The following is an 18,151-nucleotide window of genomic DNA, read 5'->3' as shown; positions in this document are numbered from 1 at the left end:
TTTCGTTTGATAGTAGGACTCTGTCTTAAGAATATCAATATTTTTCATGTAAGTCAGAAATGTGATATCTAACAGAAAATTTACCTTTTCTAGTAGTTAACAATTTTTCAACTCTTTTCCTCTGACACTACTTGACCAATTGGAACCAAACTTGGTATGAATATTCCTTGGTGTATCATGCATAGAACTGATGTGGGTATTTTTGATCCGTAAAAAAATAGCACATAGGGTCAGACAGTAGTTTTTCGCATATATCCCCAAAACCGTTAGGTTAAGTCAAATTCTGACATATATAAAAGTATTCAGTATGATAAGATCAATCCGTGGTCAAATTTTCGTTTTAAACCATTAAGTCATGTTGGAGTTATTGTCCTTTTTTAACGTTTTTTTTTTTGCTATTATAAATGTTATTTCTTTCAAAAATCTTCTCCTCTGACACTACTTGACTAATTGAAACCAAACTTGTCATGAATGTTCCTTGGTGTATCATGTATAGGACTGATATAGGGATTTTTGATCCGTCGAAAAACATCATCGCTGTTACTGAAAATATAACATAGGGGTCAGACAGTTTTTCACATATTTATTTCCAAAACCGTTAGGTTTAGCTAAGTTCTTCCAATAGCTGTAATGATCCTTATCATAAGGCATACAAAAGTCTTCAGGGATCAAAGTTGTCAGACGACTCCTTGTAAGAGTTATTGCCCGTGAAAGATGAAAAATGACGTGTTTTTTTTTTACAGTTTACAGCCAATTTCTTGAAAACCATGATAGATAGAAACTTTCAGTTGGTGAAATGATCCTAATGATAAGTCCTACCAAAGTCTTCTTGATTCAAAATTTTTGGACTTCTTTTTAAATAAATTTGCCTTTGAAAGGCAAAATTCAACCAGGTTAGCGATTCAGGCTCCTTTGAGCCTCTTATTTAGCATCACTAGAAGTAACGGCCAAAAGACGCGCACTGAAGGTTTTTCTTCATACCCTCGACATTATTATACTTCTGTTATTTCCTCGTTCACGCGTACATATAACTGCGTATTCAATGAAAATCAATGTGATATCAAATCTAATAAGACTGATTTTCCACAGTGGAATTCAAATTCCCAAGTCGTATGGACTCAATATCATCCGAATCAAAGACCTCTCAGATATGCAGCAAATCCCCACTAGCTTGCCTTTTTTGTTGTAAAGAGATGTTAATAACCGTTAACTGAAGTTGGTGTTATTTTACTAAAATGTAATTTCTTCTAGGTATAATTTTTCACACTCTTCGGTTAGCGTATCTCTAAGACGGTTGGGTTGGGGTCTGGGAGTAGGCCACAGCATCCCAACCGTTATTAAGACAAATCGAGTTCTTATGTCAGGTATACTATAGGCTAGGATCCGCCACCATCAACTGTAGGTTTTACTAAGTACTAACACTAACTGTTCTGGATATGCAAAGGTAGTCAAGGTCTTTAAAAATCGAAGTGCTGATAGCAATGTTTCTTTTTATTCTTGTGAAAATTGTAGCATGAACAAAATTTCAAAGATTATATGATGTTAAATGAAATTGTGATCATACATTGCATTTAAAATACTATTAAGAACTGTCGTCTTTTAATATGTATAAACTGAAAGTCAATCTATACTACTAATCCAACTTCACACACATATTCAAATTTCTGTTCCATTTCACTTTTTTCCCCAATTTTAAATCTTCCATTAAGATAATGTGCATTTACATTCAAATGCTATATTAACAGAGTATTTATCCTACATAACAATTATACTTAAATAAAACCAATATCAGCTTAAGAAACTAATTTCTTTAATGAGATTTTTAAAATCTAGACACTTTTATCAATTTGAATTTTACCGCCAATTTACTTTGTTAAAATTACTGCTCTTCACTTCCTGTTTATAAATGGTAAAGTATTAATGACAGGATGGATAATTTGATTTACAAGTGCGTTGATTTGAAAATATTAAACACATTTTATCCTTCCAGATACATAACTGCAAGAAATAAATTTCCTAAGTGTAAATTTATTACTTGATATCTTTCAAGGCCAAAAAGGAGTCCCTCAAATCTTGAGTTGATATGAAGAATATATCTTAATTTTATTTGCATAAATAATAGAATATTACTGAGCAGATAAATTGCAAGAAACATATTTACCTGTTATAAAAGAGGTATTGAATGGTATAAAAGGAATTAAATTTGGAATATATTTTTGTGTAGTGTTCAGAAATAGTAGGGAAGTTCCAGAGATAGACAGGTGACAAATGGTATTTTGATCCTGAAGGATCAAAAATCCAAAAACAATAGTAGTATTGGCATTTAGTATACACTAAATTAATGAAAAAAAACATGGAGATGTTGTAGTTCTTATAAATTGATTTATGTTGCACCATCATACCTCATGTGAACAGTAGAATATGTTCATATATATGTGCATATATATGTCTGTCAATGGAGAATACACATATTCTAAATGCCCATCAAAAAATAAATTATCCATTTTTTAACAAAATTAAACATTTATGATAGTGAAGGAGAAGCCAATGATAATGTGTAATCGTAAAAATGGTCGTGAACAATTTTCAAGAGATTTGTTCAGTATTAATGTTTTTGACAACTACTTTCGAAAAGGGAAATTTCCACGTTCATTATTTTAGTTCAAAATGTTCGGTTGTGAATCATATATTGGCACTAAGATTAAGAAAATCATTTTTTTAGTGGGCAGGTGTAAAAAAGTAGTTTTGCTGAAATTCTTGAATATCAATCAAACGCTTCACAGCTTGGTATGATTGCAGACTTAAAATACAAATTCAGCTCTGAATTTGAATTAGTATTATATTTTGAAACAGTAAGAATTTCTGGCAAGACTTAGACTAGAGGCTGTAGAGAACCTTAATCGCTCACCTGGCTCACCATACACTTAAACGTTCATTAGTGACACAACATCCGGTTTTGATACAATATTGCACAATATTTTGAAATTCAATTTTATTAAAAAAGTTCTTCTTTCAGGGTGCTTTCCTGTTAACCATTATCTCAAAAACAGTTATTGATAGAGTAAATCTGCAAGCATTTTAATCATTATGTTCTGAGGTTGATAGCACATGATTCACCTTTCTTTAACTTTATAGTAAAATAGCTACTTTATTCCAGGTTTCCCTAGACCAATTTAGCATGGCGCTGCACCATGCCTTCATCTTCTAGCACCATGCTGCCCCCATGAATTTTGCAATGTGCCCCCAGGTGGCCATACCCAACTTTCAAGTTACATGATTAATTTAATTATTTTCAACTTATTTGCATGTTAACATGTACTCCTGTTGTGTTGACACCCGTCTATGATACTTTTACAATACCATAATAGGGTGAAGGATGTTTATTGCAGATTTCAGTAAATAAATTGCCCTAGTGCCAAGGTGGGGTGCCCCAAATGAAATCCTCTGTGTCATTTGAGTGCCCTAAAGGAACAGTCGTGCAAGATCCGTAAGGATAGTCAAGACCATAAAAACCCCAAATCATCATCAAATTCCTGCGGAAAACACCATTTATATTACTATCAGTATTACATAGTCCCTGATTTAAATCAATATTATATTATTTGGTTTGTTTTCCAAATCGAAGAAATATTAAATGAATGTGTTGGCAGGACACCACAGTCTCTCATTAAACCCTTTTGGTATTTCATGTAACCTGAATATTTCAGTCTGTATATTCCACTCACTATCGACCACAACAGTGAGTCAAAGAGAATTGATGACGGTGTGGGCTTGAATTATTCCAGTTATATTTTATGTAAAAATTACCACAATCCTAAATAGTTGTTTATACATGAAGATGCATTTGTAACATCATTTAAAAGATACATTTTAAGATGTAGTACCAATAAATACATCAGGCTATTCGACAACAAGGTACTTTACATTAAGTCAGGCAACAGATGCAAGTAGAAAAAAAACAAGTTAACAAAGAAAAATATATTTAAAAATCAATAAATAAATGGTTGATGACAGAGTTGGAGTATATAATACACTGTAGTTTTGTTCTCTACATCATATCCTTCTCTGGAGATTGTTTGTGGGCTATATACAGGAAGCCAATACTGGACAAAGCACTGATCAGAAATATCACATCAAACCATCTGTGATAAAAGTTAAACTGTAATTCTCCTAATACTTCTGTTATAATGGACCTACAATGTTAAATAATGGAATGTAGGTAAATATCTACATATAGCTATCATTATATCTATTATCTAAAGGCCCAAAAGAGCCTAAATTGCACACTTAGAAAAATGAGAAATCTCGCAGCTATGTTATCTGATCACAGAATAAAAACTAATTTAATGAGGCTCTCCTGATGTCATTCCTGCCAGGTTCTACATCAATTTCTTGTTATTTTTCCTATCTAATAATTTCCAAGATAAATAATCAGTTAAAACTCACTAACATAATCTTTGTTTTATCTTTCAAGGGCAAAAAGTCTCATTAACTAAAGTCATACGACATCAATCAACCAAGGGTTTTTATTTGGACCATTATATCACTTAAATCAATTTACAGTTTTATAACTATCATGTGCTGACCTTTCCAAGTCAATAACTCTAATAATGTGTAGACAAAGAAGTTCAACCCAATAACAGCTTTTGGGACCTTATTTCAATTGAAAATTTTTTTCTATCAGCTTTATGCATCTTTTAATTTAGAATTTTTAGATTTAGTAAATGTAATAATAGACCTCATTTCTCTCTGGGTCCCTTTTAATGAAGTTATCTTCTAGACATCAGGAGAATACTTGTTTCTGGCCCCTTATCCCTAAATGGTTAAAAGTGGTCACTCTTAAATCAATCCCAGCCTTCCTTATGTTGTATGAAACATTCGGGTACAATTTTGAAGAGATCCATATCCACCTGGACACCTAATATCTACCAATAATGACAATGGGGATGATTCTGAAGATGGCTGCATGGTACCATTATATGACTGCAAATTTTTTGCAGTCATATAAAATGAAAAAAAATCGTAATCTTTCATAACTCTTTTCACTGACTCACCTGTATTCTATGGGCATATTCATTCTGATGAGTAAAACTGATGATACAAAGTACATCCCCTGTAAAAATTGTATTATATAAAAGTAAAATCAATATGTAGTATGCATTCCACTATATAAATGAGCACTGTGGGCATTAACATTCTTTACTTTCATCTTTACCCTTATGAGCAGCATCTTTTGAATTTATAGTTTGTACAAATTCTGGTAATATAACAGTATTCCACAGATGGCAGAAATATTTCACAAATACCCTATGACATAAATAAATGCACTAACACAACTGACAACTTTGCATAAATTCCAAAAATTCTTGCCTATGATAAGAAAAGCCTTGATCTGAATAATGCAACCAGAGCTTTATTTCTTCCATGAAAAGTTAGGTTCTTGAACAACCAATGGTACAGAAAAAGAAAAGGATATCCAAGTATTCCTGAATTGTTCAAAACAAAGCTGTTCCACAATTTGTATGATGAGAAGAAACAATAAAAGGAATGCATTGACATTTTAATGATAAAAATCTATTTTCATTCATTGATCATTCATACATTAATCCTGATTAGTATAAAAATGGATGATGTGGTATGATTGCCCATGAAACAGTCAACCATCAAAAGCCAAGCAATGAACAATTAAACTTCTACAGGTCACCATGATGGGCAAAACCCATACCATAAAGCAAGCTGTAAAAGGCCCCAATATAAATGGCGTGAAACTATTCATAGACGAAAATCAACATAATCTATAGAAAAAAAACATAAAACGAATGACAATGTACATAAAAAAAAAAAAAAAAAAAAAAACCACCACTAAACAACAGATTCCATGCACATTAACATAATAATGTTACGTGGGATTCAATAACCTTGAACTTTGTAAAAGAACTATTTCCTTGCCATGGAACTTCTGTTTCTGCTGATCACAGAACCACATCCAATTTGGAATCTCAAAAATGTTATTTTCAAGTACATAAATACCAACAACTGTACCACAAAAATCACTGATTGATTGATTGTGATTATTCCTTCTATAGAAGATATTTCAGACACATTATTTGTCTCCAAGCCAAACAGTTGTTTCTGTACTAAAGCATTTATCTGCTGCATGCTTGGGGATGAGGCAGTGACCACTGATTTCAAAGTCTTTGGTATGACTTGGCCAAGGATGGATCCAACATCCTCCTGCAGTTGTGGGAGAACACTTCCAAGAGACCAAAGAGGGAGGTCACCATAAAAATTGTGTTTTGATAAATAAATAAACAGCTTCATGGAGTGCAGTATGATACAACTGCAGTGGTCAAACCCTGATCAGTTGAGGCTAGTGTGGATACAAAATTAGTTTTAGACACACTTAAGCATAGGGTCTTACAATTTATTATGGACACAACAACTGGTTTGGATACTATATTGCACAAAATTTGATATTCAAATAAAAATTTACAAAATCAGACCAAAAATAAAAAAGTCCATTTTTTGTGGTGTAGTCCATTTAACCCCCTTAACTTGAAAACCCTGAGAGATATCTGAAATCTTATTGTAAGGCTCAGAGTTGTTCAGGTGGAATCTAATAAAAAAAATTTAAAAATCAGACCAAAATTTTTGGGATGTAGCAACTTTGACCCCTTATAACTCAAAAACCGTAAGAAATTTCTGAAATCTGATTGAACACCTGGTCATTTTTCCCCATTCAAGGGCAATAACTCTTACAAGGAGTCATCTAAAAACTTTTATCCATGGAGACTTTATTAGTCTTTATAATAAGGATCATTTCAGCAAATGAAAGACTTTGGCTGAATCCAACAGTTTTGGAGATACATGCGAAAAAATACTGTTTGACGCCTATGTTCTATTCTTATAAAGGCAGTCATGTTTTTTAACAGATCAAAAATCCCCACATCAGTTCTATGCAGGATACCACAAGGAACATTCATACCAAGTTTGGTTCCAATTGGTCCAGTAGTGTCAGAGGAGAAGATTTTTTAAAGAAATAACATAAAAAATTGCAAAAAAAAAAACATCCTAAAAAGAGCAATAACTTCAACATGGCTTACCAGATTAAAATAAAAATTTAACAACAAATCAAGCTGAACCAGTTTAGGTTGTCTGAATTTGACTAAATCTAACGGTTTTGGAGATATATGCAAAAAACAAATGTCTGACCCCTATGTTCTATTTTAAGTAATAGTGAACATGTTTTTCGACGGATCAAAAATCCCCACATCAGTTCTATGCATGATACACTAAGGAACATTCAAATAAGTTTGGTTCAAATTGGTTTAGTAGTGTCAGAGGAGAAGAGTCTTGAAAAAATTGTTAACAACGAAGATGATGATGGACACCAAGTGATGGCAACAGCTCACATGGCCTTCAGCCAGGTGAGCTAAAATGGGAAGCAATGACAACATCAACTCCATTATGTGTGTTCTCTGCCAGCATCCAAAACCAGTGATTGTTTCTCAGTGAAAGTGATCATCTATATGGAGTAAACTACATGAAGAAACATCTTGCTTTACACCATGACTATACTAACCATGATTTCAGCTATGCATAGGACTATTATGTTTGATGATTTACTACTGGCTATTGCATAGAAAAACTGAAAATAAAAAATATTATTATCAGTAAAGATTTTCTCTTATGGAACTCTTCTTTGTGGGTGTAAATTTTTAAAATTGTTAAAATTTTGTTGGTTGGTTGATTTCTGAACTTCATTTAAAAAAAATCATATTCTATAGTAATCTCTGTATAGAATAAGAAAGAACCAAATTACTAATGTTTTTATTCTATGACAATGAAATAAGACTGATACTGGTTTCTCTACTTGTTCCAATATTATCCGACGTAAAGTCTGAGTTTGATGTATGTCTAATTACTTACTCTGGTTAAAGTTAGCAATAATCCTCTGATAGAGGTTACTATAATAATACCAATCAGAATGAAAGAGATCTGCTGGGACCAAAATTTTACCTACAAAAAAAAAAAAAACATAACGGTTATTATTGTATAAATAGCAGTGATTTATCGAATATTCCTAGTGTAAATAAATCAATAATTCACACTGTGAAATAAATTTGGTCATTTCACTCTCACACTTTATCCTGCCAAAACTTCACAACACAAATATCAATCTGCTGTTCACAAAATATAAAATTCATATCAAAAATATCAATCAATAAGGGAGAAAATCTATATAATATACAGGATAATTAATTAGTTATCGTGAATAACCTAAATATCATCACTCATGCCAAGTCTGCATAAAGATTCAACTCGTGTGCGGGACAAGCTTCCCACAGTTGTTAAATCTAGGCATTCTTCGGCACTCGTGATCATATTTTGGTTATTAACTCTTTCCAATTAATTATCCTATTATTAATTTTGTTAAATGGGAGTCTCAAAATCTCAATTTTGATTTTATGTAAATATTTGTTTAATAGCACAATGTCTAGTGTATTTCAGTACTTTACTTGTTAATGACAGGAACTTTTACAATAACAATGCTATATAAGTTTGATTAGCTGTATATCTCACTTTGTTACTAAGCTATGTGTTAACATGCGTTCATGGATTCAACATATGACCATCAATTGATATGAAGTATATTAGAAGTTCATTTAATTTTTTTCATTACAATAAACACTTTTCAATACATATTTTAAAACAAAATTAAATGAAGCAGAAACGAAATTACAAATATCAAAAGAGATTTAAAAAACTAAAATTAGAAATGATTATACCAAATACTTACATCAAATTGAATTCCAAAATAGTTGACAACAATATCTATGCCTCTAGTAATAGGATCAACTTTACCCACTCTATCAAATACAATATTTACTGTTGACTGTAAAATAATATAAACAGTATATTTGGTTGAAAATGAAAACAGTACCAGACTCTCTATTTTCAAACCTAATGATTTTTGTACAGAAGTTATACTGATTTTCAAACTTTTATAATTAACTGAAAATGCTTTGAATTACCTCACAAAAAAACCCACAAAAAACAAAAAAAAACATTTGCTTTACTTGGACTTCAGTCTTGTAAAACCAAAGGTAAAGGTTCAAGCTAGATATATAAACTTAATAGTGACCAGACATTGATTATCTTAATGTAAAATTTATTATTTTAGATATCCAATTATGCTGGCATTAGAAAAATGCCCGACCTTCCTGTAATATTATGAAGCTAGTCTGTGCCATAAGGGTGGGAGCTATTTGCACTGAAATAACATTTGACTTTGTAGAGAACTTCACCACTATGTTGTTATAGTGCTGCTGTCTAGACCAATCAAAATCTGCTTGCTCTCCTATACACACACTGAGTTTCTACATTAAAAGTTTAAAAAATCACATCCTAACTGCTGATGACACTACATATAAATGTTACTTTCAACACTTCATATTCTATGTAGGACGTATGAGTGGTTTAAAGTTACACTTACCAGATGTGTGGACAGATAAAATGATGGTTGAATGGACAGGAAGGGTGAATGCTATCACCAAACTTTTTTGTGATCGCAAATTGTCTGATGAAATTGATGTTTTACTTACAATGAAAATTTTCCAGACGCAATAACCGGAGAAAAAATATCCAAGGAAGTTGAAGTATTTCCCTTTAAAGGTAGCAGAATATGCTATCCTCTCCTGTAAAAGACAGTTCAAAATCAAGGTATGGTAAGGACAACATTACTGTTCTTAAATTATGCCTTTTCCTGTTAACAGTACAAGTTCCATATTTAATCTCATCTTAAAACTTACATGATTATCTCCCCTACTAGGAGAATTACTAGAAACTAATTCAACTAAAACCAAACCTTTATGAAAATTGATATATGATTCATTTACATTTAAGAACCAACAGTCTGTACCTGCATGTTGTGTAAATCTACAGATTCCAAAAATAATTGTCTGCTTAATTCCTCATAAGCCTGAACTTCGGTCTTTAACTGTCCAACATCTTTTATATTGTCAAGGTCAAGTAAATTGAATTACACAACATTATTAACATTGTAAAAATACGAAGTAACTTAGTAGACAGACTTACATAATCCTGCAAAAACCTGGCAGGGTGGAGAAAAATCCTGATATGAATATTAACAGTTAAAAACTGATGTCATGGACCAAAATTGCGATGCAATGTTTCTAATACATAAATAACACGTTTCATGATGAGCTGTCCTTTTTACAAAAGATTATAAGTGTAAAATTAGTCATAAGTTATGACCTTACAATACTTTGATCCATTATGACATCATAACTTACGACTAATTTTACATTTAAGAAGTTTTGTGAAAAGAATTGTTGAAGCATCCAGATGTACAGTGTAGGCAGAAAAGCATCCAGATGTACAGTGTAGGCAGAGAAGCATCCAGATGTACAGTTTAGACAGAGAAGCATCCAGATGTACAGTTTAGACAGAGAAGCATCCAGATGTACAGTTTAGACTATTAGAAAAAATATCACTGTAATAAAGATTCTAAAAACTTGACCAGCTTCACTGATGTCAAATGCTATAATTTCCTGTCAACCATAAATATATTTTTCAAAATCAATTTATAATTTATATGAGAATTTAACATCTGTAACTATATAATATTGAGTTATTTAAACATCCCAACAAAGGATACTCTCTGTTGATCCTGAACTGGATCCAACATTTCTCAACATTCCCCAAAATCCTCCTTGGTTTTTGTTTAAACTGGCCTGCTTTAAGCTTTCCCTTTGTGCAATGGCAATTCTACAAGACATAACAGAATGCATTCACATCTTCACAACTGCTCCTTTCAAAAATAATTCACATAATTCCTTATTAATGAGCATGAGTTCATTCTAAATACAATGATCTTAAAAGCTGAAGAATCTAATTAATTATACAGACAGCTGTTATGGGTTAAAAACTTTGAGTAAGGGGCACTTTCTAATGCACCCAGAATTTCAATGAGGCATTCTTTATAATATTTTTAATTGTAATCAAAGGTTTCCAGCTGTGACAACTGTAGTCACTGTACATCTATATCTATAATACCTTTTCTTTTTCATGAGAATCATATCCAGAGTCTGCATCAGTCTTTTCTCTATACTCTGTATATCACTGTCTTGAACATCTCTTTAAGACAAAAAAATTAAATCATTACTTCTACGTGACAAAAAAAGTTAAAAAAAGTTTAATTGTTTTAATCACAAAGTTTAAATAGATTAGGAAATGCATTTTTAAAAGTAATCATCATTCATGATTGGATTCCCAATTTCGTGGTTTGACTTTTCCCTCGGTACAAATAAATGGAAAATATGTATTACATCAGGAATTTTTTTTTGTGGTTCAACTCAACCATGAAATCCACAAATATTGGTATCCCATGAATAAAAAAACTTACACAGTAAGTGAATCAAGCAAATTATGGTAAAGATACGGTTCAATATTTGCAATCTCTAAGTAACCTCAAAATAGTGCAAAAATTTGTTTGCTGCGAAAAAATCTCTAAGGACAGCATTGTAGAATAAACACAGAAGGTAAACATGTATTTAACACAATGAGCTTTAATATACCTGATGAAAACAAACATGGAGGTGTAGGGATAATTGACAGCACCAAATCCTGATAATAGTGCCATAATAGTCACCCCAATAACACCTATTCTACCAATACACTGCTCTATTGAAAATATACCTGCAATGATATATATATGATGTAACATCCTTCTTTTTTCATTGGTTATCATGATCATGTCATTCATAGGACATTCAATGTACCTGAAGCCTTGTTTCAATTTTTAAGCATATTGATGGTATATTACTATATATATATTGATGCTATACTGCTAAATAAAGATCTATAAATTAGTCACTCTGATTTCAACTTTCAATTTCAACATTAATGTTCAAAAGCAGCTGTATAAAGATGAACATCGAAATGTATTAGTTCCATATGAATTTTTATTTGATCAAAACAGAAAATATCCAAAATATTTTATGTTTTTTTTATAATAAAACATGTTATTGATTTATCCTTATTTTCAATGACATGTAACAATCTCGCATAATACAAAATTAAAGGCCATTCCCATATACAATACACTATATAAATTAAGGACTTTCATTCAGTCAATATGTTATTTGGGATTTCGTCCTCAGTCAATATAATCTGAACAGATATTGACTTCGTTAAAAGTCCACAATTCAAATTGATAAATATTGTATAGATAGCATAGCACAATGTGTGACTTCACTGGAGGAATACAATGTACTTTCAATCTTATATACATCTGAGAACATATTTTAACTTGCAAATCATGTGAAGCTTGATTAAGGGTAAAAACATTACTGTGAACCATGTAGAATGTAGCAAGCTTACCATGTTTTGGACTTAGTATAGGAAATGGATCTCCAATCTTCCAGAAGAAATATATAAAAGCACACCAGGCCCCACAAGTAAACATCACTCGGACATGCTGCTTTTGTGGAACTAAAAATTAGCAAAACTAATAAAAAAAAAACAACAAAATAGGCTAGCATATTCATGTAATAAGTAATAATTCAGTTAAAAAACTATCAGACAACCATACTGCTTTAAATCATGTTTGGATTACCCTCCTTATTCAATACACATCTACATTTACAAACTATTTTATCACTGTGTAAAAACCAATTACTGGTAGTGTAATAACAAAACCAAATCAAGTCAGGTTGTATGAATTACTCAATCTGTTACTTAAGTTGTCATATCAAACCCCATGATAAAAATGTTGTAAAGTCTTACCTAATCTAAGGTTACCAATGATGAAATAACACAGATAGAATGGTAACACAACAATAAGTACTGATAGAATGGCATACAGTCCCAGCTTCCAGTGGAAATATCGAGAGCTGCAAAATTAATTCAAGTATTCAATAACCATGCTATAAGTTTGAAATGGCAAGAAGCGTGTAACATTTTGCTGAATTCATATAAATATGCTTTTAAAATGAAAATGCATAAAATTTCTTGCACAAGGGGTTATTATGCAAAGCATACAAAGCTGAACCCAGCATGAAAAGTAATGCCATTGTTAATTTTTGCAATGATTATCTCCCTTTGATCCTACATTTTAAATACACTGTGTATTGCAATGATTTTTCTGTTTGAGTGGGTTGTAGTCCAAATAATTAGCCTGTATTAAAAGGTTATATATTTTGCTAAACTTATACTTATTATGTTATGAGTACCTGGACTAAATGCAACTGTGTTGTATATATGTATCAATTTTGAAATGAATATTTTTAATCATGCAATTATGTTGAAAAACTACATCTGTTACAGGTACTTACTTTGAATCTAATACACCAAGAATTTCAAATATGATCAGTTCAAACATTGTACACGACAATGAGAAGGTAACAGAGAAGACCAGTAACACAACTGAATGGTGGACCTATGGAGAAATAATATAAACATAGTCAAGTGGTCTATTTAAATGTTCAGCACCAAACTAAAAAAATGTGTTGCATTAGTAGGACAATACCTAACTTCATGAACTTTCTTTCAAAATTAAATATGCATTCAACTACAATGCATGTCACCTGGTTTCCAAGTGGTATATTTTGTAAACTCATAGTACAGTAAATAATTTTTTTTACATCTACCCAGTTCTTAAAAATTTTGTCAAATTTTTAAGTCATTCACATGTACTCATTTTGAAATAATTGGCAAGACTAACAAAATGATTGTCAAGAGTAATTCTTATACTTTTAAATGTGCAATTTGCCATGTTAACATAAAGATTTAGAAAAAGGCCTTACGATTGATAGAGAGTACATGTATGTCTAGTGCAATTGTGATTTGTTTGATTATGTTGGTCTTAAAACAAACAGCAACTATGGTACAATGTAAACTATTAATATTTTTGTACAATAAAAAAATTACCTCATAATCCTTGAAAAGCTGTTTTAAAAAGAACACCCATCCTCCACCAAAAAAAAGGATCTGAAAAAGCAGTTAATACAATAAAGCATAATTTTAGGAGAACAAACTTTGTATATGTACATGAACTAAGAAAATTAATTTCCAACATGTTTATTGCCCTAATTTTCTCCCAAAAAAGACCCTTAAAATTGACCAGGGGGGCATCTTCTAATTTGTAACTCCTCTAAAACCACTGAACGGAATTTGATGAAACTTTCACAGATTCTTTATTACATGACACCATTGTGCACCTATTTTGTTTTTCCATCTGAATGATTTTTGGGGTTTCCTGATGCAAAACATGGACTAAACAGTTTCCAGCCTTAAGCTTGTTGTAAAAGGCGACTAAATAGTGCTCAGAACCCTAGCCAGGGTCTAGGGTGCTCTGCCCACTGAGCAACTGGGTCGTGTGCCCCAGGTGGTGGAATGGGATACCCCTGACGTGTTACATGCTGGGGTTGTCAGGCTATAATATGGAAAACCAGACCACAAACCATAGTGGTGCACCGTGTTGGGAAAGATGCCAAGTTCCTTGCACGTTAAAGAACCCTACTGTGGTATTCTCCCAGAGTAGGAACCATAGGGCTCCGCCACAGGAGGCTAAATTGCCCAACCCTACCCACCTCTCCTTATTTCCAGTGGCAATCAAAATTTATCAACCCCATTATCCTTGTGTCCTATCCCATTTTTCATTTCACCATCATTTCATGTTCATTTTATCATCCACTTCATGTTCATCACCTGAATATAGCTGAAATATTGCTGCTCAAGCGTTAAACCCCAACAATCAATCAATCAATCCAACCGGGGGAGTGGAGTAGGGGTATCACTAAGTCAGCTTTGCTCACAGTTTTTTCTACTAAATATTTAAACTGACGCCCTTTAGAAATTATATAATATAGTCCAATGAATGTTTCTAATATTGACCTGAAGCAATTTTTTTCCCTGATGCTTAACCTTAGTCATGCTGCACCGAGATTTATCCGGGATTGGTTGTTTCTGCTTGATTGGTTCTGGCAGTGTTCATCTTATTTTAGGAGAGCACAATTTGTTTCCATCTGCAAGCAGTGTGACTGTGCTGTAAAATGAGGCTATCTTATAAAGAGTTTGTTAATGACTTGAGAGCTGAAAAAAGAGGTCATGAGTTTCTGCTGCCCAAATAGGTGAGATTTTTTTGGGAGTAGGGTTCATTATTTGGCCCCTCAGCAGAGCAGAATTAATCTATAGTGCTTTATTTTGCATGGAATCTAAATAAGAAAGATGTCTCTCACCACCATTACTATGTCTACTCCTTGTGTTAACTACCTCTGGTTTTAAGCCAAACTGAGGCCAAAAATTAGAAACATTCTTATTTTTTCACACAAGTAATCCTTTAGTGGACTCTTTACCTTCCACTCATGACTGTAATGAATGTTATTTGGTTTCTGTGACCTCACAGGGTAGAAGCTGTAGGATAGATGTGCTTTGGTTCCTGTTTTGCTCCTGTTAAACCCCACATCTGGCAAAAAAATATGGCCAAAAATAGCCTAAAATGACCATTTTCAAGTGACAGACCCATTTTTCTGAAATAAATCCTGGAAACTCAGTATTGCTCAGGATGAAACAATGCGACATAAATGGGCAACAAATGGTAAAACAATCAAAAAATGGAGTTTCCATGATTTATTTATTCATCGACATGTACCAAGAAAATAAAAGAACAAACCCAGGTACAATTCACATTAGGGCAATATCGCCTACATCTATTTATCATGAACAGTGAAAACTAAGGGGTTGGGAAGGCAAAAGTCATGGGCCATTTGCCCTTTCTACATGTAGCTGGAAATGGCCCCTTCATCTAAAAGAAAACTATATGGTTTCTTAATAAATGGCCCCTGCAGATTGTAAATATCTTTGAAAAATTCTGAAATGGCCCTTCTCAAAATTTACTTCCCAACCACTGATACTATGAATATAATTACACAAATAGTAAAGAAATGCTGTCCTCACTAACACAGGATTAAGTCCTCATAATGTTACATGTGTATTTCAAGTGAAATTAAGTCATACATGTAGCTTGGAAGCATTGAAGGCCTGATTTCAGTATCGCCTGAATATAGCTGAAATATTGCTGTTTGGGCATTAAACCCCAACAATCACCTGATTTCAGCCTGAAAGGAAGAAGCATTTTTTGGGGCTTCTTATATAAAATTATTTTTTTTGTAGCTTCTTCACTTAAAATTATTTATTTAATGGTCTTCAATAATTCTATTTATCAAACTTACATGTAATTAACAGACCTGATCCAACAAAAAGCCGAAATTGGCAAAATGGGAAGTAAATATACATTGAAAAAAGAGTAATAATGGTAATATCCGGATTTGAAAAAGCGGAATTCTGCTTTAAAGTGAAAGAAAACCAGGTTTGTTAATATGAACAGAATGTGACATCCAAAGACCGACATGTTACTGATCAGCATTCCTCACACACTTTAAAAAAAGCCTCCTTCAAGTTGTAGTAACACATGAGATTCTTCGTTGGTCCAGAAAACTGTTTGATGGATAAAATTACAAGTATTTGGAATATCTTTTAACGGCTCCCACAGATGAAATTACCCTAAATCAACTTTAGCAAATATGCTAAATCGTAAATGACATGAAATCCATTTTATTTAAAGGGAACCTACTAAATGTTTTGCTTGCACTCAAGGCAAATGCCTTCCTCATACTAACTTCGTCCTCTTACAGGCTGTCTCTTATAATTAATAAGCAATACATATAGAATACATGTACTCTTAAGTCTCTATATTATAAATATAATGGGAACAAAGATGGAAAATGAACTTCCATCCCGAGAAATGCAATGTTCTGTCAATCTCAAGAAAGAAACAGCCTATTCAGAACAGCTATTTCCTCCATGGTCATGAACTGGAGCACGTAACAACTGCGAAATATCTAGGCGTTTCTATAACATCAGATATGAAGTGGAACCAGCACATATCAAACATCTGCAAGAAAGCAAACAACACCTTGAGCTTCTTGAGACGAAATCTTAACATCAGAAATGCCAACATTAAGGAGAAAGCTTACCAGTCATTAGTTAGACCAACCATGGCATACTCATGCACAACCTGGGACCCATACTTGAAAGAGGACAAACACTGGATTGAAATGATCCAGCGTAGAGCGGCCAGATATGTATCGAACAGATACCACAACACTTCTTCAGTTACCAACATGCTAGAAGATCTAAAATGGCCAACACTAGAAGAACGTAGGAGGAGAGCTAGACTCGTACTAATGTACAAACTGGCAAATGGTATGGTGAAAATCGACGCGACCAACAGACTGAGCAGTCCAGCAAGACTCAGTCAAAATATGGGCCTACACTCCTACCAATTACCATCATGCAACACAGTACTGAGGAAAGAGTCATTCTACCCAAGAACCATCCGGGACTGGAATGCTCTGCCCACTGACATTGCCTCTGCCAAGAGTCTTGAATCTTTCAAGGCTCATTTACTTGATTAAATTAATCGAGTTGTTTTTACTTGCACAGTTAATTGTACAGCACACTTTGTTAATTTTTTTTTTAATGGCTACTAAAAGTAAAATAGGGCATTGCGCACTAAAAGTGACAGTGACAGTATCATCAGTAATTGATGGCGGACGCGAACTGGTAGAAGTAGAAGAAGTAGAAGTAATTTACATTACAGTTTACACTGTACAGTATGCTTTGTCGTTGCAGATATTTAACTTTTGAGTGAAATAAGGGTTAGTTTTTCATGTTACGCCATGCATATAAAATATATAACCTGAGAAAAGAACATGAGACAGGAATCGACCAAAAATGACATGATTGCCGGTGACAGAAGCCTATGCAAAACGTCAACATCCCACACGTGTCTTATTCACTTAGAAGTCCGAGGTCTTTCGAATGGCTATTAAAGTTGGGTTTGTAAGACCTAATTTTATTGGTTTATTCTTGCTAATCAACTGAACATTTTTTGTTTGATTCCTTAGAATGTTATGTTTGGATATTATATTAAAAGAATTCATTATGGAGCAGTGGACAGCTCTTATACTATTTGACAAAATTAGCCTTAAAAACATGAAAATCATCGATGACATTGTTCATAGTTCTTAAAATTAAAATGCTGGAAGCATTTTCTGCATCCAAT

General features: G+C 32.8%; 1 protein-coding gene across 2 annotated transcripts; it reads right to left on the bottom strand.

The window, feature by feature from the left end:
- Positions 1 to 3,963: 3,963 nt before the first annotated feature.
- On the bottom strand, positions 3,964 to 17,899 carry LOC148615581 (Golgi pH regulator A-like). Of its 2 annotated transcripts, none has more exons than XM_088581952.1 (15): positions 17,786 to 17,899; positions 13,954 to 14,013; positions 13,359 to 13,462; positions 12,811 to 12,917; positions 12,406 to 12,516; positions 11,601 to 11,721; positions 11,080 to 11,160; positions 10,682 to 10,791; positions 9,923 to 10,011; positions 9,606 to 9,698; positions 8,801 to 8,896; positions 7,930 to 8,019; positions 7,583 to 7,648; positions 5,055 to 5,113; positions 3,964 to 4,193 (listed from the first exon to the last, which is right to left on the bottom strand). In XM_088581952.1, exons 1-15 carry the CDS (start codon positions 17,825 to 17,827, stop codon positions 4,049 to 4,051), a joined length of 1,374 nt encoding a protein of 457 aa, XP_088438078.1. In that variant the 5' UTR covers positions 17,828 to 17,899; the 3' UTR covers positions 3,964 to 4,048. The 2 variants fall into 2 exon arrangements, with proteins under 2 accessions (XP_088438078.1, XP_088438079.1); XM_088581953.1 differs by lacking the exon at positions 17,786 to 17,899 and adding an exon at positions 14,920 to 14,988.
- Between the last annotated feature and the right edge of the window lie 252 nt (positions 17,900 to 18,151).

The sequence above is a fragment of the Perna viridis genome, chromosome 5 (genome assembly GCF_037379345.1).
Source record: "Perna viridis isolate PV_CMFRI_1.1 ecotype Kerala chromosome 5, ASM3737934v1, whole genome shotgun sequence".
In the NCBI taxonomy this organism is placed as follows: Eukaryota; Metazoa; Mollusca; class Bivalvia; order Mytilida; family Mytilidae; genus Perna; species Perna viridis.
Note: the sequence above shows the minus strand (reverse complement) of the source record. Positions and strands in the feature narration are given on the sequence as shown.